This window comes from Eubalaena glacialis, chromosome 8 (assembly GCF_028564815.1).
Source record: "Eubalaena glacialis isolate mEubGla1 chromosome 8, mEubGla1.1.hap2.+ XY, whole genome shotgun sequence".
Taxonomy (NCBI): domain Eukaryota; kingdom Metazoa; phylum Chordata; class Mammalia; order Artiodactyla; family Balaenidae; genus Eubalaena; species Eubalaena glacialis.
In genome coordinates this window covers 96279422-96297038 of record NC_083723.1, presented here as the reverse complement: position 1 = coordinate 96297038, position 17617 = coordinate 96279422, and the positions used below count along the sequence as shown (strand labels likewise).

General features: G+C 38.6%; 1 protein-coding gene and 1 non-coding gene across 4 annotated transcripts in view; one reads left to right on the top strand and one right to left on the bottom strand.

The window, feature by feature from the left end:
- CTTNBP2 (cortactin binding protein 2) overlaps positions 1–17305 on the top strand; it is a 154693-nt gene extending 137388 nt beyond the window's left edge. For 2 of the 3 annotated variants that reach the window (XM_061198674.1, XM_061198676.1), the window contains 9 exons: positions 950–1102; positions 1274–1461; positions 4761–4939; positions 7222–7421; positions 7778–7960; positions 11051–11114; positions 12113–12245; positions 13282–13383; positions 16513–17305. In XM_061198674.1, coding sequence (XP_061054657.1) covers positions 950–1102; positions 1274–1461; positions 4761–4939; positions 7222–7421; positions 7778–7960; positions 11051–11114; positions 12113–12245; positions 13282–13383; positions 16513–16713 — 1403 coding nt within the window. In that variant the 3' untranslated portion in view covers positions 16714–17305. Of the gene's footprint in view, positions 1–949; positions 1103–1273; positions 1462–4760; positions 4940–5954; positions 6177–7221; positions 7422–7777; positions 7961–11050; positions 11115–12112; positions 12246–13281; positions 13384–16512 lie in introns of those variants that run through there. The other variant, XM_061198675.1, reaches the window with a different exon arrangement.
- On the bottom strand, positions 3144–3245 carry LOC133097062 (U6 spliceosomal RNA). The gene has a single exon (XR_009701938.1). It is a non-coding gene; the product is annotated as a U6 spliceosomal RNA (small nuclear RNA).
- Positions 17306–17617: the final 312 nt, after the last annotated feature.

Below are 17617 nucleotides of genomic sequence, written 5' to 3'. Positions count from 1 at the left end.
ACATATAATAGCAATCTTCCATTTACTTTCCATCTTTCACTTTGGGTTGACATGCAGTTCAGCCCCCCGTCTTTAGTGTGAGGACCCCTAAAATAAGACTCACAAGTCCAAGATCGCGGTCCTTCCTTACCACTGTTTCTGAAACCTGAGTCAAATCTCTTTAACCTCTCTGAGATCTCTAAAATGAAAGGAGGGATCTGCTGGCCCCTGAGGTCCTGTCTCCATAACTTTATGAATATTTTACATATGTGTAATTTAAAGATCATTTAAGGATTTTAACATTTTGTATTCTGAAATATCCATCTATAAAATACATACCGCCTATTTTTACAGATCAATGAATAATTTAAAATAAAATTGTCATTTAACCACTGACCGGGTCACAAAATAGAACATTCCCAGCTTCCAGAATGGGCCCATGTGCCCCACGCCTGTTCACAAACCCTTCCTTCTGGAGGTAACCACTAGTCTATCTTCTGTGATAATCATTTCTTTGCTTTTTAAAAATAGTTTTACTATCTATGAATCCCTAAATTATAAGGTTAGTGTTGCCCCTTTTTGAACTTCAAATGATGGCATCATATTGTGTGTAGCCTTTTGTGATTTGTTTCTTAATATATTGTTTGTGACAAGTCTTCACGCGGTTGCTTGTAGCTATAATTTGTTCACTTTCATATCCGTTGTATGAATATACTCCTGTCAAGTCTATTGTTGGTAGAGATTTGAGTTGATTCCATTTGGAATCTGTTGTGGAACTAATGTTGGATCATTGTGTGTGTGTATCTTCAACTGTATTCAGTAATGCCAAACTGTTTTCCAGAATCCTATACTCTCCCAGCAATGTCAGAGCATTCCCATTGTGTCACGTCTTTGCTAACACTTAAATCTTTGCCAGTTTGTATAGGTTTTTGTAAAATCTTTAATCACTGAATTTCCTTTTTGACCACAGCATGTCTGATCCCAGTGAAACAATCTCCTGCTAACAAGAAAATCATCATCATCTTAGAGAATTTGGAAAAATCTTCATTGTCTGAGTTACTGGGGGACTTTTTGGGACCTCTGGAAAATCGCAGCACTGAAAGCCCCTGTAGTTTCCAAAAAGGTAAAGATGGTGGAGAGACCATGCTGAGAAGCAGGCTGCTTTGAGATTCTTCTAATCTTTCTGTTTCACAGAGCACATGTTATGCTTCATGGTCGTCTTTCTTTCACTTATTTGAACTTGTCCCCTATTGTGGCTTGCTGAGGTTGGACTGCTGCTTTTGGTTTGTTTCAGGAAACGGAACGTCTGAATGTTATTACTTTCATGAGAACTGCTTTTTGTTGGGAACCATTGCCAAGGCCTGTCTCCAAGGCTCCGACTTGCTGGTGCAGCAGCATTTCCGCTGGGTACAGCTGCGGTGGGATGGCGAGCCCATGCAGGGGCTGCTGCAGAGGTTCCTAAGGAGGAAAGTCGTGAATAAGGTAACAAACCACAGGCACAGCCTATTGCTGGGAGAGGGGCCTTTAGTGTCAGGCGACCCAGGCTTGAGCTGTACCACTTACTGTGTGGCTTCCAGCAAGTAAAATTTGGGGATATGCAAGGGTTAAATAGGATAATGCATGTAAAACCCATAGCAGTTTCTGGACTATATTAAGTATTTTAAAAAGCAAATAGGTTTTACTTTTTTTATTAACTATTCTCGAGGAGTCTCTCCAAGTTCTCAATGCTGTGGGAAACGATTAGAAAATTAATCACTCTTCTTAAGGAAAAGCTACTGCTTCCTTGGAGCCTTCATTATCCATCACTCAAGCTAGTTTTAGTATTTGTTACAGTGCGCTATTAAAAAGTCACATGAAAAAAATTAGAAATCTCTATCTGTTGACAGATTTTCAAGAATAATAATCACTTTTAGTGATTTTTCAGAATAATAAAATATTCTGTATTCTATCAAGATAACAAAATTAATTCAGTGCTGACCAACTCGAGTATATCACTATTTAATATTCATAAATTGGGCCAGTAGCTGAGTGTCTGGGTGGACTTGAAATAAAAGAACTCGATTTAGCAAGATTTTATCATGTAATCCTGCACAGTTGGGCCACACTTGGAGGACAGGATCTTCATTGTATCAGCACAGGATTTTAAGCTGTAGGTAACACAACACCCCACTGCTAGCTGCTTCACACACACACAAAAAGGCTTTTTTCCCTTACATAACCAGATGCCTTGCAGTAGGTGTTGATGATGTCCATTCACACCTTTGTGATGTCAGGTCCCAGGTCTGAGCGAGTCTCTTGACCTCCCTTCAGGATTGCAGGACTTTGGGCATCACGCCCTCACACAGACTTGTTCATAGGCAGGAAGCAAGATGCTGTGCAGAGAGGGAACTTCGGCTTCCTTTGTCTCCTCCTTATCAGGGGGAAAGAATCTTTTTCTGAAACTCCCAGAAAGAAGATTTCCCCTTAATGGTTCATTAACCGGACTGGTTTCATGCACACCTCTCCGCCAGAGACCTTGGCTAGAACTACCTTCCCAAGGCCAAAGCTCTCCACCAAGTTCCTGAACAAAATTCAGTGTCTGTTATGTTAGAGTGTGTGAACGTACATGCATTTGTGGAGTTGGGGCCATGGGAGGCGGGTGGAGGGAGAAGTGTGGGATGGGAATGCCTTTGGTAATTCAGTGAACAGTGCCTGCTAGTGGTGATTTGCATTAGTATCTGAAATTCCTAACTGAATCAGAAATCCTCTGTCCCAAGCTCTGCTAAAGTCAGTTGCCTGGTCATAAATATATTCTTTTGACCGAAGCACATCTATTATATGACCTCAACCAGTAGGAAGAAAGGTGAGGCAAAGACAGTCATAGGTATACAGCTTTTCAGATTATTGATACTTCCATTAACTTCATCACTATTAATATTTAAATCTTATTGCCAAAAAATTCACCTAAATAATTGCAAAAGATACCAGTTTTTTTCCTTAAAGACTTCATTATTTTTAGAGCAGTTTTAGGTTTACAATCAAATTGAAAGGAGGGTACAGAGATTTCCCATCTACCTCTTGCTCCCCACACATGCATAGCCTCCTCCATTATCACCAGAAAGGTGCCTTTTCTTATCAAGGAGGAACCTACACTGACACATCAAAATCCCTGGTTTACCCAAGAGAAAAACATGGAATGCTTCACGAATTTGCGTGTCTTTCTTGCGCAGGGGCCATGTTAATTTTCCTTGAAAGGTACATCTTACCTGGTAAAGTGTACCTCCTTTTCCCTCCTCTGGCTCTCTGGTAAACGTGGTTTGAAAAGGATTGATTTTACTTATTTTGAAAGGAAAGTTCCAAGCTTCAGGCTCTACACTTTCCTCCATTGTGTTTGTGAATGGGCAAGTGGGGTGTGCTGTGAAGAATAGAAAGGGGAGGGGAGGTAATGCCTTTCATTTATCAGGAATCACTTCAAGTAGGTTAATAAAACGGATTCCTGGAGTTAGGGGTACAATGGGAATGAATGACTCCTGCAAAACGCCAGAAATCTTGTAACTGCAGGATGGAACCAAATATTTGGGGGCGCTTAGAAGCACACTGGCACGTGATCAAAATTTCTTCTTCCAGCTCCTTACAGGGATATAAGTAAGCAGACCTTTTTTGGACAATACCAGGCTTCTAGTATTTAATAAAAAATGATTATACTTTCTTTAGTAGGAAATTAATATTCAGCTATTAATTGTAGCACATGATCTCATTCTCACTGGAAGAGGATCAGAGAAAGTGGGAGAAATATGATTGTTCCTCTTTTGAAGAAAAGGGAAGCTATGATAACAGATCCCAAAGCCTCATGTAACACAGTGATGTTACTTGAACGGAGCTGCTAGAATCACTGAACCACTCTTTCATTTTTTCTAGGCCAAATTCTATCCCTTCATGTAGGACATAAAAACATTCATGTATTATCCTCAGTCTTAATATCATAATTCCTTGGTTAAGTAGAGATTTATGTGAATCTGCTTTCTTATAAAATACAGAGTCAATTGCTGTATCTGACTTCTAAATATTTGAGAGATTTCTCCTCATAGTAAATAAATCTTTGTCCTTTTGTGACCCCTCTGTACTACCAAAAAGGGACCTTTTATAAGATATAATTCAACTATCCAACTATAATTTATAATTCTCCCATTCAACTGTGTGTGTTATACAGTATTACTTAAAATTTGCACATTTTAAAATTTGAAAACATACTTCTTTATGCTGTCAGAGCATTTTGATGAAGTTAGCATTTTAGCTGAGCCTTCCTTCTAGGGAAATCAGAAGTAATACAAGGTGAACATGCCACAGATCCAGGTATGCCATCTTATAACTTACCCAAGATATTAAAATATTTAATGTAATTTTAATTTCATTTATTCATAATCCTTTTTTGAACACCTACTATTTGCAAGACCTTGTGAGGAATTCTATACACATGTGAAAAATGATTTCTTCCCGAATTGATGTTTAAGAATTCATCCAAGTAAGACACCTCATCCAAGGTGTCTTACTGCACTATCGTGTCTGAATCCTTTCATTGCATGTAATAAGCTACAGATCTGTATCTCGTGCTAACACACGTCATAGAGTATGTTATTACCTAGCCCTCTTCCAGCCACCCCAAGTGAAGGTAAAATCAGATTTGGCTACAGTTTTGTTTTACAGTTTGAATTTTTATATTCTTAGTTTTGGAGTGTTCGAAACAAAAGGACAAGAAGCACCGTTGTAAACCAAGCCCCCGTCTTCCCCCTCCCTGTCTCTAGTTCAGGGGTCAGGTGCCCTCTCCCTGCGACCCCGTGTGCAAGACGGTCGACTGGGCCCTGGCTGTCTGGCGCCAGCTCAACTCGTGCCTGGCCCGCTTGGGCACACCGGAAGCACTTCTTGGGCCAAAGTATTTCCTGTCTTGTCCTGTAATCCCAGGGCACGCCCAAGCGACAGTGAAGTAAGTGTCATTGATCCTTCTTTGCCTATTTAAAGTAGAGCCCTGGCTGATTGGGAATGTTTGGGGGTGAGAAAGCTGAAGGGGCCACCTTGTGCCACCTCTTGTCATGAACATGAAAAGCCAGTGTGCCCTGTGCTCCTGTCAGAGGACGACCATGACTTGTGTGGTGGGTACTTCCTAAGGAAACTATTTTTGCTAAGACTAGATAGATCCCAATTTCCCTCTGTTTACAAAACTTTCATCAGACTCATGTGTGACTTGCTGGGCAGTGTCTCCTGGGGAAGGCCCACATGAGACATTACGTCAAGTATCCTGTAACCATCCCCCCACCCCACCCCCCAAAAAACCCACTTACATTCTGTTGATGAATTGAAAAGCTTCCTCTTTTATTAATGAGACTTATGTACTTAGTGTGTTTTAGAGCAGCTTATGAAAACAGACGTATATACAGTAAGGTTAATGAAATAGAAAACTAGAAGGAAATTGAAAGGAGGAAAAAATTTGTCACCATCCAGCCTACTTAGTAAGGGTTCTGTGATTCGCTGTTAGATTTGATTCTGTACTTTCTGGCATCCTGGACAGAAATCTATTTTGAAAAGCAGGGTATGCAGATAATATGCCTTCTCTATTGTAAGACAAACTATCAATTTAATAACAGCTAATTGAGGGAACACAAGAAGTGCTATACTAAAAAGTATACAGCAATTTCTTGTTAAAAAGCAGAAACACATTTATTCATATAATTACCCCTTTATCAGTTTCATGAGTAAATTTAAGCCTTTTTTTTTTTTTTTTAACATCTAGAGCCTCAAGATTCTTAGGAACCAGTTTTGGCCTTTCCTGTCTGCTGCATGGTCATTGTCAAGAGCTAGAGGCTCTGAGATTTTTACCTTATCTGCAAGCTGACAAGTTAGCCTGCCACATTCAGGATGTGGCCTCTGACCCAGCACTTCATCATTCAGAGCACAGCCACAGCCTAGGCTTCATATTTGCATTGGTTTCCCCACCTCCTCAGGTCCTACGGGGTGATGCATAGTGGCCCAGGTGGATGCTGGCTTTGCATCAAAGCTGTGGAACTGTGAGCTTGGGAATCACCCAGTTTTCTAACGGGGATGCTGGCAAATCTGCCCACCCTTTGCCCAGGAAGGAAATATAACTTTCATTATCGTCAGGAAACAAATCTGCCCTCTGCTCCAGAAGGAGACACTGCCTCTGTTTTTCCAAGTCGGTTTACGATACTAAAGCAGCCTTGAAAAGATAATCCAGAGCAACAGCTGACACAAGAGGTACAGAAATGCCACGGAGAGTTATCTCCCAACAGCCATATTAAGGAACTGCCTTTTTAAAAAAAAATTATATATTGTTTTAGCCAAAGCTTGTATCATCTTTACCCCTTCAGCACCTTTAGGAGTAACTGTGTACTTTTTTTCCCTGAATTACGTGTCGCTAGACATTAACAAAGCAGCTGACAATAGATGCTTGATAACTGAGTAAATAGTTTTAACGGTCTTGAAAGGCTTATGTCAGTACCTAATAACTTTGAAAACTTTCCTATTCTGGGAGATGGAGTTTTGTCTACAGCCTTTAACTGTATTAACTGTTTTTTAATGCTGCAACAAAGTGTAGTATTTTTTGAAGGAATTTTGATTGGCAGAGTGCTCCACATTTGGGCTGAAGTCCCGCAGCAGCTACAGCTATTAATGCAAAGAGTCCACCTGAGGCCGTGGCTGGTTGATCCCATCCCCTCTCCACAGGGCTAACCCACCACGTGTAGACGCTGAGCCCCTGCCTTGGGGCAGGCAGATTTAATTTGCCAGGGATCATAAAATGTATCCCAATTGCAGAAATACTAAAATACAGTATATGCGTCTTATTAAGGAAAATGGCAAATAAGTTTAAGCTATTTAGACACAGACTTTCAGGAACTCTTTTTCCAGACTTCTTTAGTCTATAAAGTTTTCCATGTATTTTTTCCCTTTCCATATATTTAATTTTATTTGTGCATTCATTTTATTCAACACTCCAGCTCTCCAGGATCTTATAAAGAAAAAGGTGAGGGACATGTTAGCAGTTTCATTTGAAATGCATTGTATTTTTAAGGCAAATTCAAACTACTTTGGTGTTGGGTAATTTCACGTATTCCAAAATGACCTGGGAAAGGTAGCCTGTCCATAGAAACACTTAGGTTTTGTTTCACAGTCTTCCAACCTGTTCCCCGTAGAGTTGTGTGTGATTCCTGAGAGGCTTGGTCCTAACTGTGAAACCCACCCCTCTCTCGGAAGGTGGATGTCTAAGCTGTGGAATGCTGTCATTGCACCCAGAGTTCAAGAAGCAATATTGTCAAGAGCCTCTGTGAAAAGACAACCCAGCCTTGGGCAAACAACTAAAAACCCTAGCCAGGGGCAGCAGGCTGTGGTTAGAGCTGCTCTCAGCATCTTGCTTAATAAAGCTGTTCTGCATGGCTGTCCCCTCCAGAGAGCAGGTATGTGGGTTCCTGCTGGGAGGAGAGGAAATTCACACTCTTATGCAATGCTTGCTTGAATTTGTTTTTAGGGCGCTCTATTTTCTCTCTTTGTAATGAGAGAAATTATCTCCATGTAATGGATATTGCACAACACAGCTTTAGAACTCTCTCTTTTTTCATTACTGGCTCATGTTTAAATACCAGACTTCAAAGTAAAGTTTGCTGGTTGACAAAACGCCTGCTTGGGTATTACAAGCCTGTGATTTTGAAGAGGCTATTTCTTTAAGTATTGGAAATGTTGGATTTTGCTTGACTCTGTGAAACTGCATTATTGCTTCTGTCCTTTTGACAAAACATGGTTTATGTTATTTCAGAGCTAGACCAGCATACAGCTGATTTCAAAGGAGGAAGTTTCCCTTTATCCATAGTTTCAAGTTACAACAGTTGCAGCAAGAAGAAAGAGAGTGGTGCCTGGAGAAAGGTGAGCACCAGTCCTCGCAAGAAGTCTGGCCGGTTCTCTTCACCCACCTGGAACAAGCCGGACCTGAGTGAGGAAGGTAAGGGGGGCAGGCATGTCACCCACACGTATGCGGGCACCCATGAGGTGGTTTCTGAATGCAAACGTGCTTTATTTTTCTCACTCTGCATTCAACAAAGCAAAATTCTGAGTATTTCAGATGCATATTTTCATGGAATAAAACACGTGGTAGTTAGTTACACTCCAAAAATATTTGAGAGCCCCCTACCTGAAAAAATAATCTTTCATACTAGAATTCTGAAATTAAATTTAATCTTTACCATGTTAATGGTCATCTGCTTTTTATTAATTTGATTTTCTTGGGATGCACACAATTATATTTATGTAATACAAATTGACACATAAAAGGAAAGAAATATGCCAACATGCATTCCTAAGCCAACCTTAAATTTTTAGAAGTATGTGTTTAGACATATTTGATTATAGGCATATTTGATACCAGTTTAAGGTCTTTACAAGTGAGTCAGCTTTACACATTTTTTTCATACATGGGATGTACTGTGTACCAAGTTTTATTCTAAGCACTGGAAATAGAGCAGTGAAAACAGGAGATAAAAATACCTCCCCTCATAAAGTTTACATTCTAATAAATTATTAGACCTCTTCCTTTTGGCTTTGATAATAGCATAATCAATTGTACAAATTTTAAATGTCCTCCCTAAAGGCAGCCATATTTGAAAAGATGTTCCAACCTCATATGCATTGTGGATTTCTGTTACATGTAATTTAGGTCTTCAAGAGCCCCCTTGCACCCCAAAATGTTCTGTTTTATGTAATTTTATGGCAAGTTGACAGCAATGGGGTTGCTAAATAAAAGAATATGATGGCTAAAATCTTATCTTTCTTAAAACAGAAAAAGTTGCTTTTGTTACTATATTTTTATATTGAAGCTTGTATTGATTTTTTTTTAAATTTAATATGGTTTTAACCATATCAGTACATGCCAGAGTTTTGTAATTACCCCAAGTATGTGATAATAAATTGTGAGCAATTTTTAAATGACTGAATGGACAGTCACTGAAAAAAATTATAAACTCTCATTGTAAAGATAAGTTTTATGTATTTATAATAGGATACATTCTGATCCCAAAGGCTTGCCCTTACTTCCTAAAGTTAGAGTGTTCGATTCAGGGAATAAAATCATGAGACTTTAGCCCCCACAGTAGAGCAAAGAGTCTCCCTCAGATAACTTTCTGTAACAAGGATTATACCTTTTACCTGTTTATCCCTTGAGAGTATCCAAAAGAGCTCTACGATGAGGATTATCATCTCCATTTACAGAGAGCAAAACTGAGGCTCAGAAACCCTTGGTTACCTGCTCCAAATCACTTCTACAAATGGGGTTCTGCAATCCATGTTTTCATTCCTTGCGAGTCCAATGCTGTTTTCTTCAGTCTGTGCCACTCATAATAATCCATGGCACTCAAAGAAGGGCACCCATGCAGGCTCTTCACTGTATCATTTCCAAGTTCATTAGAATTCCTATAGGGTTCAGGACCAGCTGCTTTCCTGAACAATAAGCATTGTCAATATATATCAATACTTTAGAGTTGACAAACAAAATGCATAAAGTGAATATGAACTTAAAACAATATTATGGAAATAAGTCTAACTTGGCAGACTGTATCAGGCAAAATTGAGTTATAAATTATTTTAAATTCATTTATATTTTTAAATAATTATTAGTTGTACAACTATTGGATATATCAAATATTCTTTGAAACATGAAAGCTTAGATGAATAAAATTGTGTGCAACCATAGTTTACACTGACTTCAATGCAGAGATTTATAAAATGCATTGACCAGTGTTTAGGTGCATGAACCACTGATTGGTAAAGGACCAAAGGTGGACATGCCTCTAGTTTTTAATTTTTTTTATAATAGTAACTTTTTCTGGTAATTACATTTGATATAAAAATTATTACAACAATGTTTGGGTTGATTTTTTAACATCATTGGTTTAAAAAAAAAAAAACGAAACAGAACCCTTTTGCATTCCATGCAGACCACGATGGAAACTCATAAACTTTAATAAAGACACAGCCTTTTTCTTTCCTGACCTAAACCAAGGCTGAGAGGTTGGTCACGGGCTTCTGGAGAGCAGGGCCCAAGGCTGTGCACTTACATGGTAATTAGGGGAAACCTACTAGTCATTGCTTTCTGACAATAATGATGAAAGTATGGATGAGGAAACATATAGAGATTCTTTGATGATCTGCTTTTAATCAGGATATGTCAAATTCGACTTACTTTTCAGAATCATTCTTTAGAGATTAATCTGTGCTAGCACCATTCGTACAATTTTAGAATTCACTCAGAAGCAACTGTGTTAATGAATTTTTAAAATTTAGAGTGTGTATTATAGAAACAGACATTTTGAGTCTAAAATTGTTTAGTGTTTCTCAAAGCCTGACCAGTACACTCAAACCTATGCATTTGCATGTATCTATAACTGATACAAATTTATATATTTACTTCAACCTGTGCAGTCTGATATTTCCTATTCTGTTTTTTTAAATGGGTTGAAATATGCAGTTTGAAGAACATTGGTATGATATGCAGTATTTGTTTTAATGCTGTGACTTTTTGTATACTGTTCCTATTTTGTTTTCCGTAAAACGCAAGGCAATTAAAAGTTAAATTTCTACACGACTCAGGCCACCCGCACTGTAATATATCATGGGGCCCAGACATCAAAAACTGCTCCAGATCTACATAGTCAGTAAAGTTGGAAGGCAAACAAAGGGAGCGAAAGGGAAATTACCATCATCAAAAGGCATGTATTAACCCCTTTTTAGGTACTTTGAGAACAAAGGCCTAAGGATGTGGGGACTTGACTGGTTAGAATAGGGTCCATTGATGAAAGCAGAGTTGAGGATTCCTGAATTGAGCCTCAGGTGGTGTGAGTTGTACTGTCTTTAGTCATAAATATATCAATACATGAGGTTGTTGGTCATTCCCTGACCTTCCACAGGGCTTCAAGAGATGGATTTAATCCAAAAACAATATGAAAGTACAGCAGAGTCCATAGCCTGTTTCTTTTAAATACAGAGTTCAAGATGCACAGGGACATTCTGTTGAAATGATTACATTTTTTTCTTTAAACAGGTATCAAAAATAAGACTATATTACAGCTGAATTGTAACAGGAATGCTTCTCTGTCAAAACAAAAGTAAGTTTCCCTTTTAGATTTAACTCATAACAAACTACACATTCTCATTATTAGTCTGTGCAACTATTACACTGTTAATTTTTTAAAAAGCAAGAGGTAATTCAAATGCTAGTATTAAACTGAAATCTAATGAATGAATTTCTTAAAAAAAAGTTTCTTAACAGAAAGCCTATTTTGCTTTTAGTTTGTTAAAAGGTTAGAAATATCATTGGCTTCATTTTGTATCAAATTTGATAGTTATTATTAATGCATTTGACGAAGATATGGTAAAATCCTGCATTTGTGAACTTTTAAACAGACTTTTAGATGACTTTTTTTTTTAATGATAGATTTACAGCATGACTTATTTTTTTCTTACATTGCTCCTAGAGAATTGTTGATTATACCTCCAAACTTGTAAGCTGAAATAAGGAATTATTTATCATAGAATAAAAATGCTTGGTAGTTTGTAAATAGGGCCCCAGTGTAGCCCAGTAAATTGTGTGCTCAATCACTTGGCAGGTAACATTTAGGACCCTGTGCCCTGGTTCACAGAATTACAGAAGGGGGTGAGGGGGTCACTGAATCTGCATCACATGCTTGTTTCTGCCAGGTCCACTGTTAGATCTGTTGTATTCAACAGCCTATATAATATTTGTAATAACTCTATGTTGTAGGTATAAGGAATTTGTTAGAGAGAAGGGAACCCAGGAACTGAGTGAGGTGTTGAGGACAAAAAGAAAACCTGACCTGTGGTAATATTGCTAACATGTGGTAAATTCATATTTACTCCATTATCACACTGCCCCCTGCACACAGTGTCTTAGCTTTATCTTTGGAGACAGAGAAGAAGAGGGAAGAGTAAGACTGGAATGTTTTAAGTGAAAGTAGATTTCTTTGTGTAATAAAATTTTACCCTATTGAGAATTTTAAGTGGGAGTTTTCAAAATCCAGTGGGAGTGGGTTGTTGCATAAGTGACATTGATGGATGCCTTTAAAGGATGTTAAAAACTTTTTAGGTCTCTAGAGAATGATCTATCATTGACATTGAATTTGGATCAAAGACTCTCTCTGGGTTCGGATGATGAAGCGGACCTTGTCAAGGAACTTCAGAGCATGTGCTCCAGCAAATCTGAATCTGATATAAGCAAGGTAAGCAGGACGCTTGGGGGGGAGGACATTGAATGGTTCCACCCAGCAGCTGAGAGACTTCTTAGAGCCACATCGTAACTCTCACTCCCTGACAGAAATTCCTTATCAAATAGCATGTTAATGCTCCAAATCAGAACATCCCTTACCTTGCTTAGAAAAGCCCTTTCTTCCAAAATACCCCTTCTACAATAAGGGAGCTCTATTTAGCATAGCTTCTCTGAAAAAACCTGAAGTGAAAATTGCATATGTTAATTGCGTTACCACAAATTACACCAATACATCCTTTTCCTTTCCGTATTCCTAACTTTGGCCCATAAGTCACTGATCAGTAAGAGAGCATTACAGCAGCCTTGTGTTCTGGATAGAACGGCAACTTTCCTTACAAATAAAAAAAATAAGTGGCCTGTGTAATTTTTTAGTCAGTCTTCAAGCTGTGAAATTTGAGATCCAAATATGGAAATCAGTGACCCAAAAATCTCGAAGCATTAACAGCATCAAGTTCAACCTGTTTTGGCACCCTGATATCTGCAGCAAATTTGACCAAACTTCCTTGATAAATGCCTTTTACTTGAAAGGGAGCATAAGAAGGTAGTTATAAGTTGTGCAGAAGGTAGTTATAAGTTGTGCAGCTTCCACCCAAAGACTCACCTATTGTATTTAGACAGTCATAATCTCTGGACAAAGTAGAACTGACTAGCTTATTTAATGTCGCTGGAAATGAGTCGAAATACTTAACCTCTGGAAAAATAAGGTAACAATGAAAATCTTGCAAATTTTATATCCTTTCATTTTGTGCCAAGTGATTTTTTTTTTTTTTAATAGGGCTCATTTGGTTGTCTTCTGACTTTAAAAGACTTTTTCCTTAGAGGCTATTTCTCATGCATTTGCCGTTAGTTTCACATGAAGACTTCAAGTCTTTATATGAACATTATAGGACTTGAAGGTCTGTTCTGTAGAGCTTCTGACAGAGTAAGAGAAGGATCACACTTCTGTTGTGGGTTTTCCACAGTGACTTGATAAACTGTGTATTTTCCAGATTGCTGATTCCGGGGATGATTTAGGGAGGTTTGATCGTTCAGGAAACAACCCTGCATTTTCAGCAACTGTTAATAATCCAAGAATGCCAGTGTCACAAAAGGTAAGTGTCCCCTTTCCCTCCTAAATGGGACAAAGAAGGATTGTTGTGGAATTTGACTTCACAAATCTTTCAATGTGCATCACACAAAGTTACTTTTAAACCATAGTTGGGAAATAAATAGGATAAAATAGGATAAAGGCAAAAGTGTTCACTAGGTAATCAAGGTTAGAAAAATTATTGTTTGGATAATAGCTTGAAAGAATCACATAGAAAAGCATTCTTTTTCCTTCTATTTGATGCCTAAAAATTTGTTTCCAAAATTTTGGGTGTCCTGTCCATTTGTTTATGCTGAAACTAGAACTAATGTAACTTTCTGTCTTCTTTGCTGTATTTTAAAATGGGATATTGAATTTCATTTGAGCACTATTTTGGAAAATTGGAGTTAATTTTAGCAAAGTGCTGAGTGATAACAAAGATCTACACACACAAAAAAAATCTCATTGTGGTTTACTTTAACTTGCCATATCATGCATGTTTCAGTGAGAGACTTTCCTTTAAAAACAAATCAGAATGTCAAATAGAAGAGCCAGGATTCCAATAGAGTTCCTTAACCTCTTGAAATAACTTATACGATTGGTTAATAAATGCCAAGAGTTGAGATGGCCCAGCATGGTACTCCTGGGTGAACAGAAACAATAACACTACTTCTTATCCAGTAGTGATTTTAGGAGGATGCATATTTTGTACGAGGCATTTAGCAACGTGTGGTTTGCTCACCAAGCCACGTCGATTGTGGTTCACATCCTGTTCTCATCCCCTCGCATGGCAGCTGACACAAACCTGTTGGGGGGCAGTGCAGAAAGCAGAATTATAAAGTCAGCGTGGTGAGACTATTACATTATTAACCCTCCTCTGGTCACTGGACAGCCCTGCCCTGCTCTCTCACGGCTTTGTTAGGTTTCAGTCCTGATTAGTTACCCGCGAAGCTGTGTGTGTTGGGGGGAATATTAACAAGGCTGAGTTCTTGTATAAAAAATATACAACATGATGATCTGTGAAGAAGAGCATGACCTGTCTGGCTTACTCTGTATAGTATTTGCTTTTTTCCCCCAATTGGGAACAGTTTAGAAGCACAGCAAAAGCATAGTTTGGAGAGCAGGTAAGGGAAGATGACTAAGGAGGTGACCTGGGGTCCCTGCGGAGAATTCTGGCTGGAAAATATTTGTTCAGGAGCTGTGGTTCAGAACACCTTTCTTGGGCCTCCAGGACCCCTCGCGCAGCAATCAGTGGGAAGGGGTGAGATGAGCCACTCTTTGTCCACAGGGCCCAGTCACTTTCCTCTATAAAAAGGCTGACTGGCAGCTATTGTATAATGGCTAATGAGGACAGTTTTGTACCTCTTTTTCTCTGTCACAGGACCATAGTGGGTTGCTACAATAAGGTACTGTCCAGAAAAATAGTACTGAAAGTAGGCTAAGCTTTGTTTTAAAAGGGACCTTTTAAAAAAATGGATCATTTTATACCTTCTGGGCTCTTCAGAAAGAACCATAGAGTTGTTTAAATGTGCCGTTTGATGCGGGTATTAGGAGGACAGCTGCCCCCTATTGCTTTGCCCACTGAACGCATTGTGACGACTGTTCCCCGTGGCTAGATGTTCTTCTCAGAACCTGCCAGCAGAGGGTGAAGTGTACTCATTTGGCATTTGCCAGCCTCCTGAGAGCGTCACGGGCTCATACCTCTTCTACCGTGATAAACGCAGCGAGCATTTCTTGGTTAGGTGCCCAGTCTCTTCTGTTATCAGGAAGTAATTCCCTTTAGAAGTAAGCTGTCTGTGAAATCCCTTTCTCCTGTGCGGCCAGAGAGGGGCCTATTAATCAGGTAGCATGTCAGCCAGCCTTCTTAAAACAAACAAAAAACCCCATATTTACATAAATACAGATTTAAATCATCAGGAGAGTAGATACTAATAAATGTTTTCTTCTCATTAAGATGCAGATTAAACCCCCTAAAGCAGAAGTTCTCATTTTGGTGGCATAATGAAATCCACTTGAGGATTTTTTTTCCAATCCCCGGTACCTGGACCACATGCCCTAGAGGTTCTGATGTAATTGGTCCAAGGTACAACCTGGACGTTGGGGTTTTTAAAAGCTCCTTGGTGATTCTCATGTGCAGCCAGGGCTTAGACCCACTCTCCAACACATACCTCTGATCTCTCATCCTCCTTATTTTCCACCCCATTTCTTTCCAAATATGTCCTTAAACTTCACATAACTTATTTTTACATGTAATTTACTATTTCAAACACCATACCCTACACCTCCCCATGTCCATCTTCACCCTTCCGTCTTCCCATGGAACCCTTTCCTCTTCACCTGTCACACTCCATACTCACTTGAGTTCAGTTCTGCCACCTGGCAAACATGAAGTGAGGCCTACCCAGGTGAACTCAAGATCAGGGAAAACAGCATGAGTAAAAGGTCTTATCCCAGCATCACTCTCACCTATCCAACTCTGGTTCCTCGGGGGCAAAATGAGAGACCTAGACCAGGTGATCAGAAGAGTTCTGAAACACTAGAAAAACAAGAGCATGCAGTTTCCAAGAATGGAAGATCTTGAGCTCCTTAGTCATAGAGAATTGCTATGTAGGAACTTTAATTCACTACAACAGAAGCTCCATCAGCACAAGGATGGTGCTCTTTTACGTTCTTTACTGTAAGCCCAGCACCTAGAACAGTGCTTGTCTTGTAAACATTCAAAATATGTGTTGAGTAATAGTCCAATTAGATCTAAAGGCAGAAAAAGTCAGTGACGTGCTCAAGGTGAAAGAGTTGAACTGTAGAACTGCTTAAAAATGGTTGGAGTAGTCCAGTTTGATGTCCTCAGGCCTAGGACTTCATGCAACTCCAGCTGGTGAGGAGACCCCAGATTCTGGCACTTGCTTCACTGACTCCTGTGTCTAGCACTTTTGTGATACTGCAAAGGACCTAATGAAAATCAGCCAGTGGGTTTATAGGACATTAAGCATTGGCTTCTCCCCTCCATTGTCTTTTGTTCGTTTTTTCATGAGAACTTAAAGAGAGAAACTCCTACATGCTTGTTCAGGGACGGAGAGGAGGAAGTTTTAGGACTGATCACAGAAGTTGGGAACAATGTCAAATTGACAACCTATCCTGTTTGCCTTTCTTACAGGAGGTCAGTCCTCTCAGCAGCCATCAAGCGACCGAATGCAGCAACAGTAAATCAAAGACTGAGTTGGGTGTTTCAAGAGTTAAATCTTTTCTTCCTGTTCCTAGAAGTAAAGTCACCCAGTGTTCCCAGAACACCAAAAGAAGCAGCAGCAGCAGTAATACAAGGCAAATAGAAATAAACAATTCAAAAGAAGAGATTTGAAACTTACACAACAATGAACAAGTAGAAAAACCTAACAGATAGGCCTGCCTGCAATATTCTCATTCTTCTTCTGTATATTTCACACAGAAACCAAGGACAACAAGATGTAAATACCTTTAAATGAATCAAATGTTTTCACTGCAATATAAAGTGCGGGACCACTATTCAGTTTTTTGTAAAATGTATTTATAATCAACATTTTGGGTTTTTTTTTCAATTCTGTAGGATTGAACTGCAATACCAAGAAGTTATACCCACTTTTCAAGTAGTTTTATAATAGAAAAGTCGTAATAGTTTTACTCAAGATGTTCAGGGGTATTAAAACAACTGTGTACTGTATATCTATATATATGTACATATGTATTTAAGAAACCCTGAATCATTGCATACTACATGTGTGCAACATTGGCTTAGATAACAGGTACCATTTTAAAGAGATCATAATTTTATGTTCACTTGATGAGAAATGACTAGAATGGGGCAATAACAAATCATTTCTCAACAGTTACTTTTCTTAAAAGCCATATTAAGTATTTTGCCTGTTTTAAAATTCTAGTTTCCAGTTTTAAATCTTTTAATGGTTGCATCATGTATATTTATGCTCATGAGTTTGCATTATGACTCCTGTAAAATATGAAATTATATAATGCAATAAAAAGTGTTATCTTTCTTAACAAAAGTTTTATACCTAAGTGGATATAAAAAAAAATGTAAATGCTTCAATAAATGAGACTTAACTCCTCTTCAATTCTAGTGGCACAATGGATAATATTTTCTAGACGGTTTGTTTCACTAATGACTTATAACTCAAAAAGTTAATATGCCTTGACACCAAATAAAATATTGAATTAGTGAAATAATTTTGCTGTAGTTTCTATCTATTGCTCTTAGTAGTTTATCCATG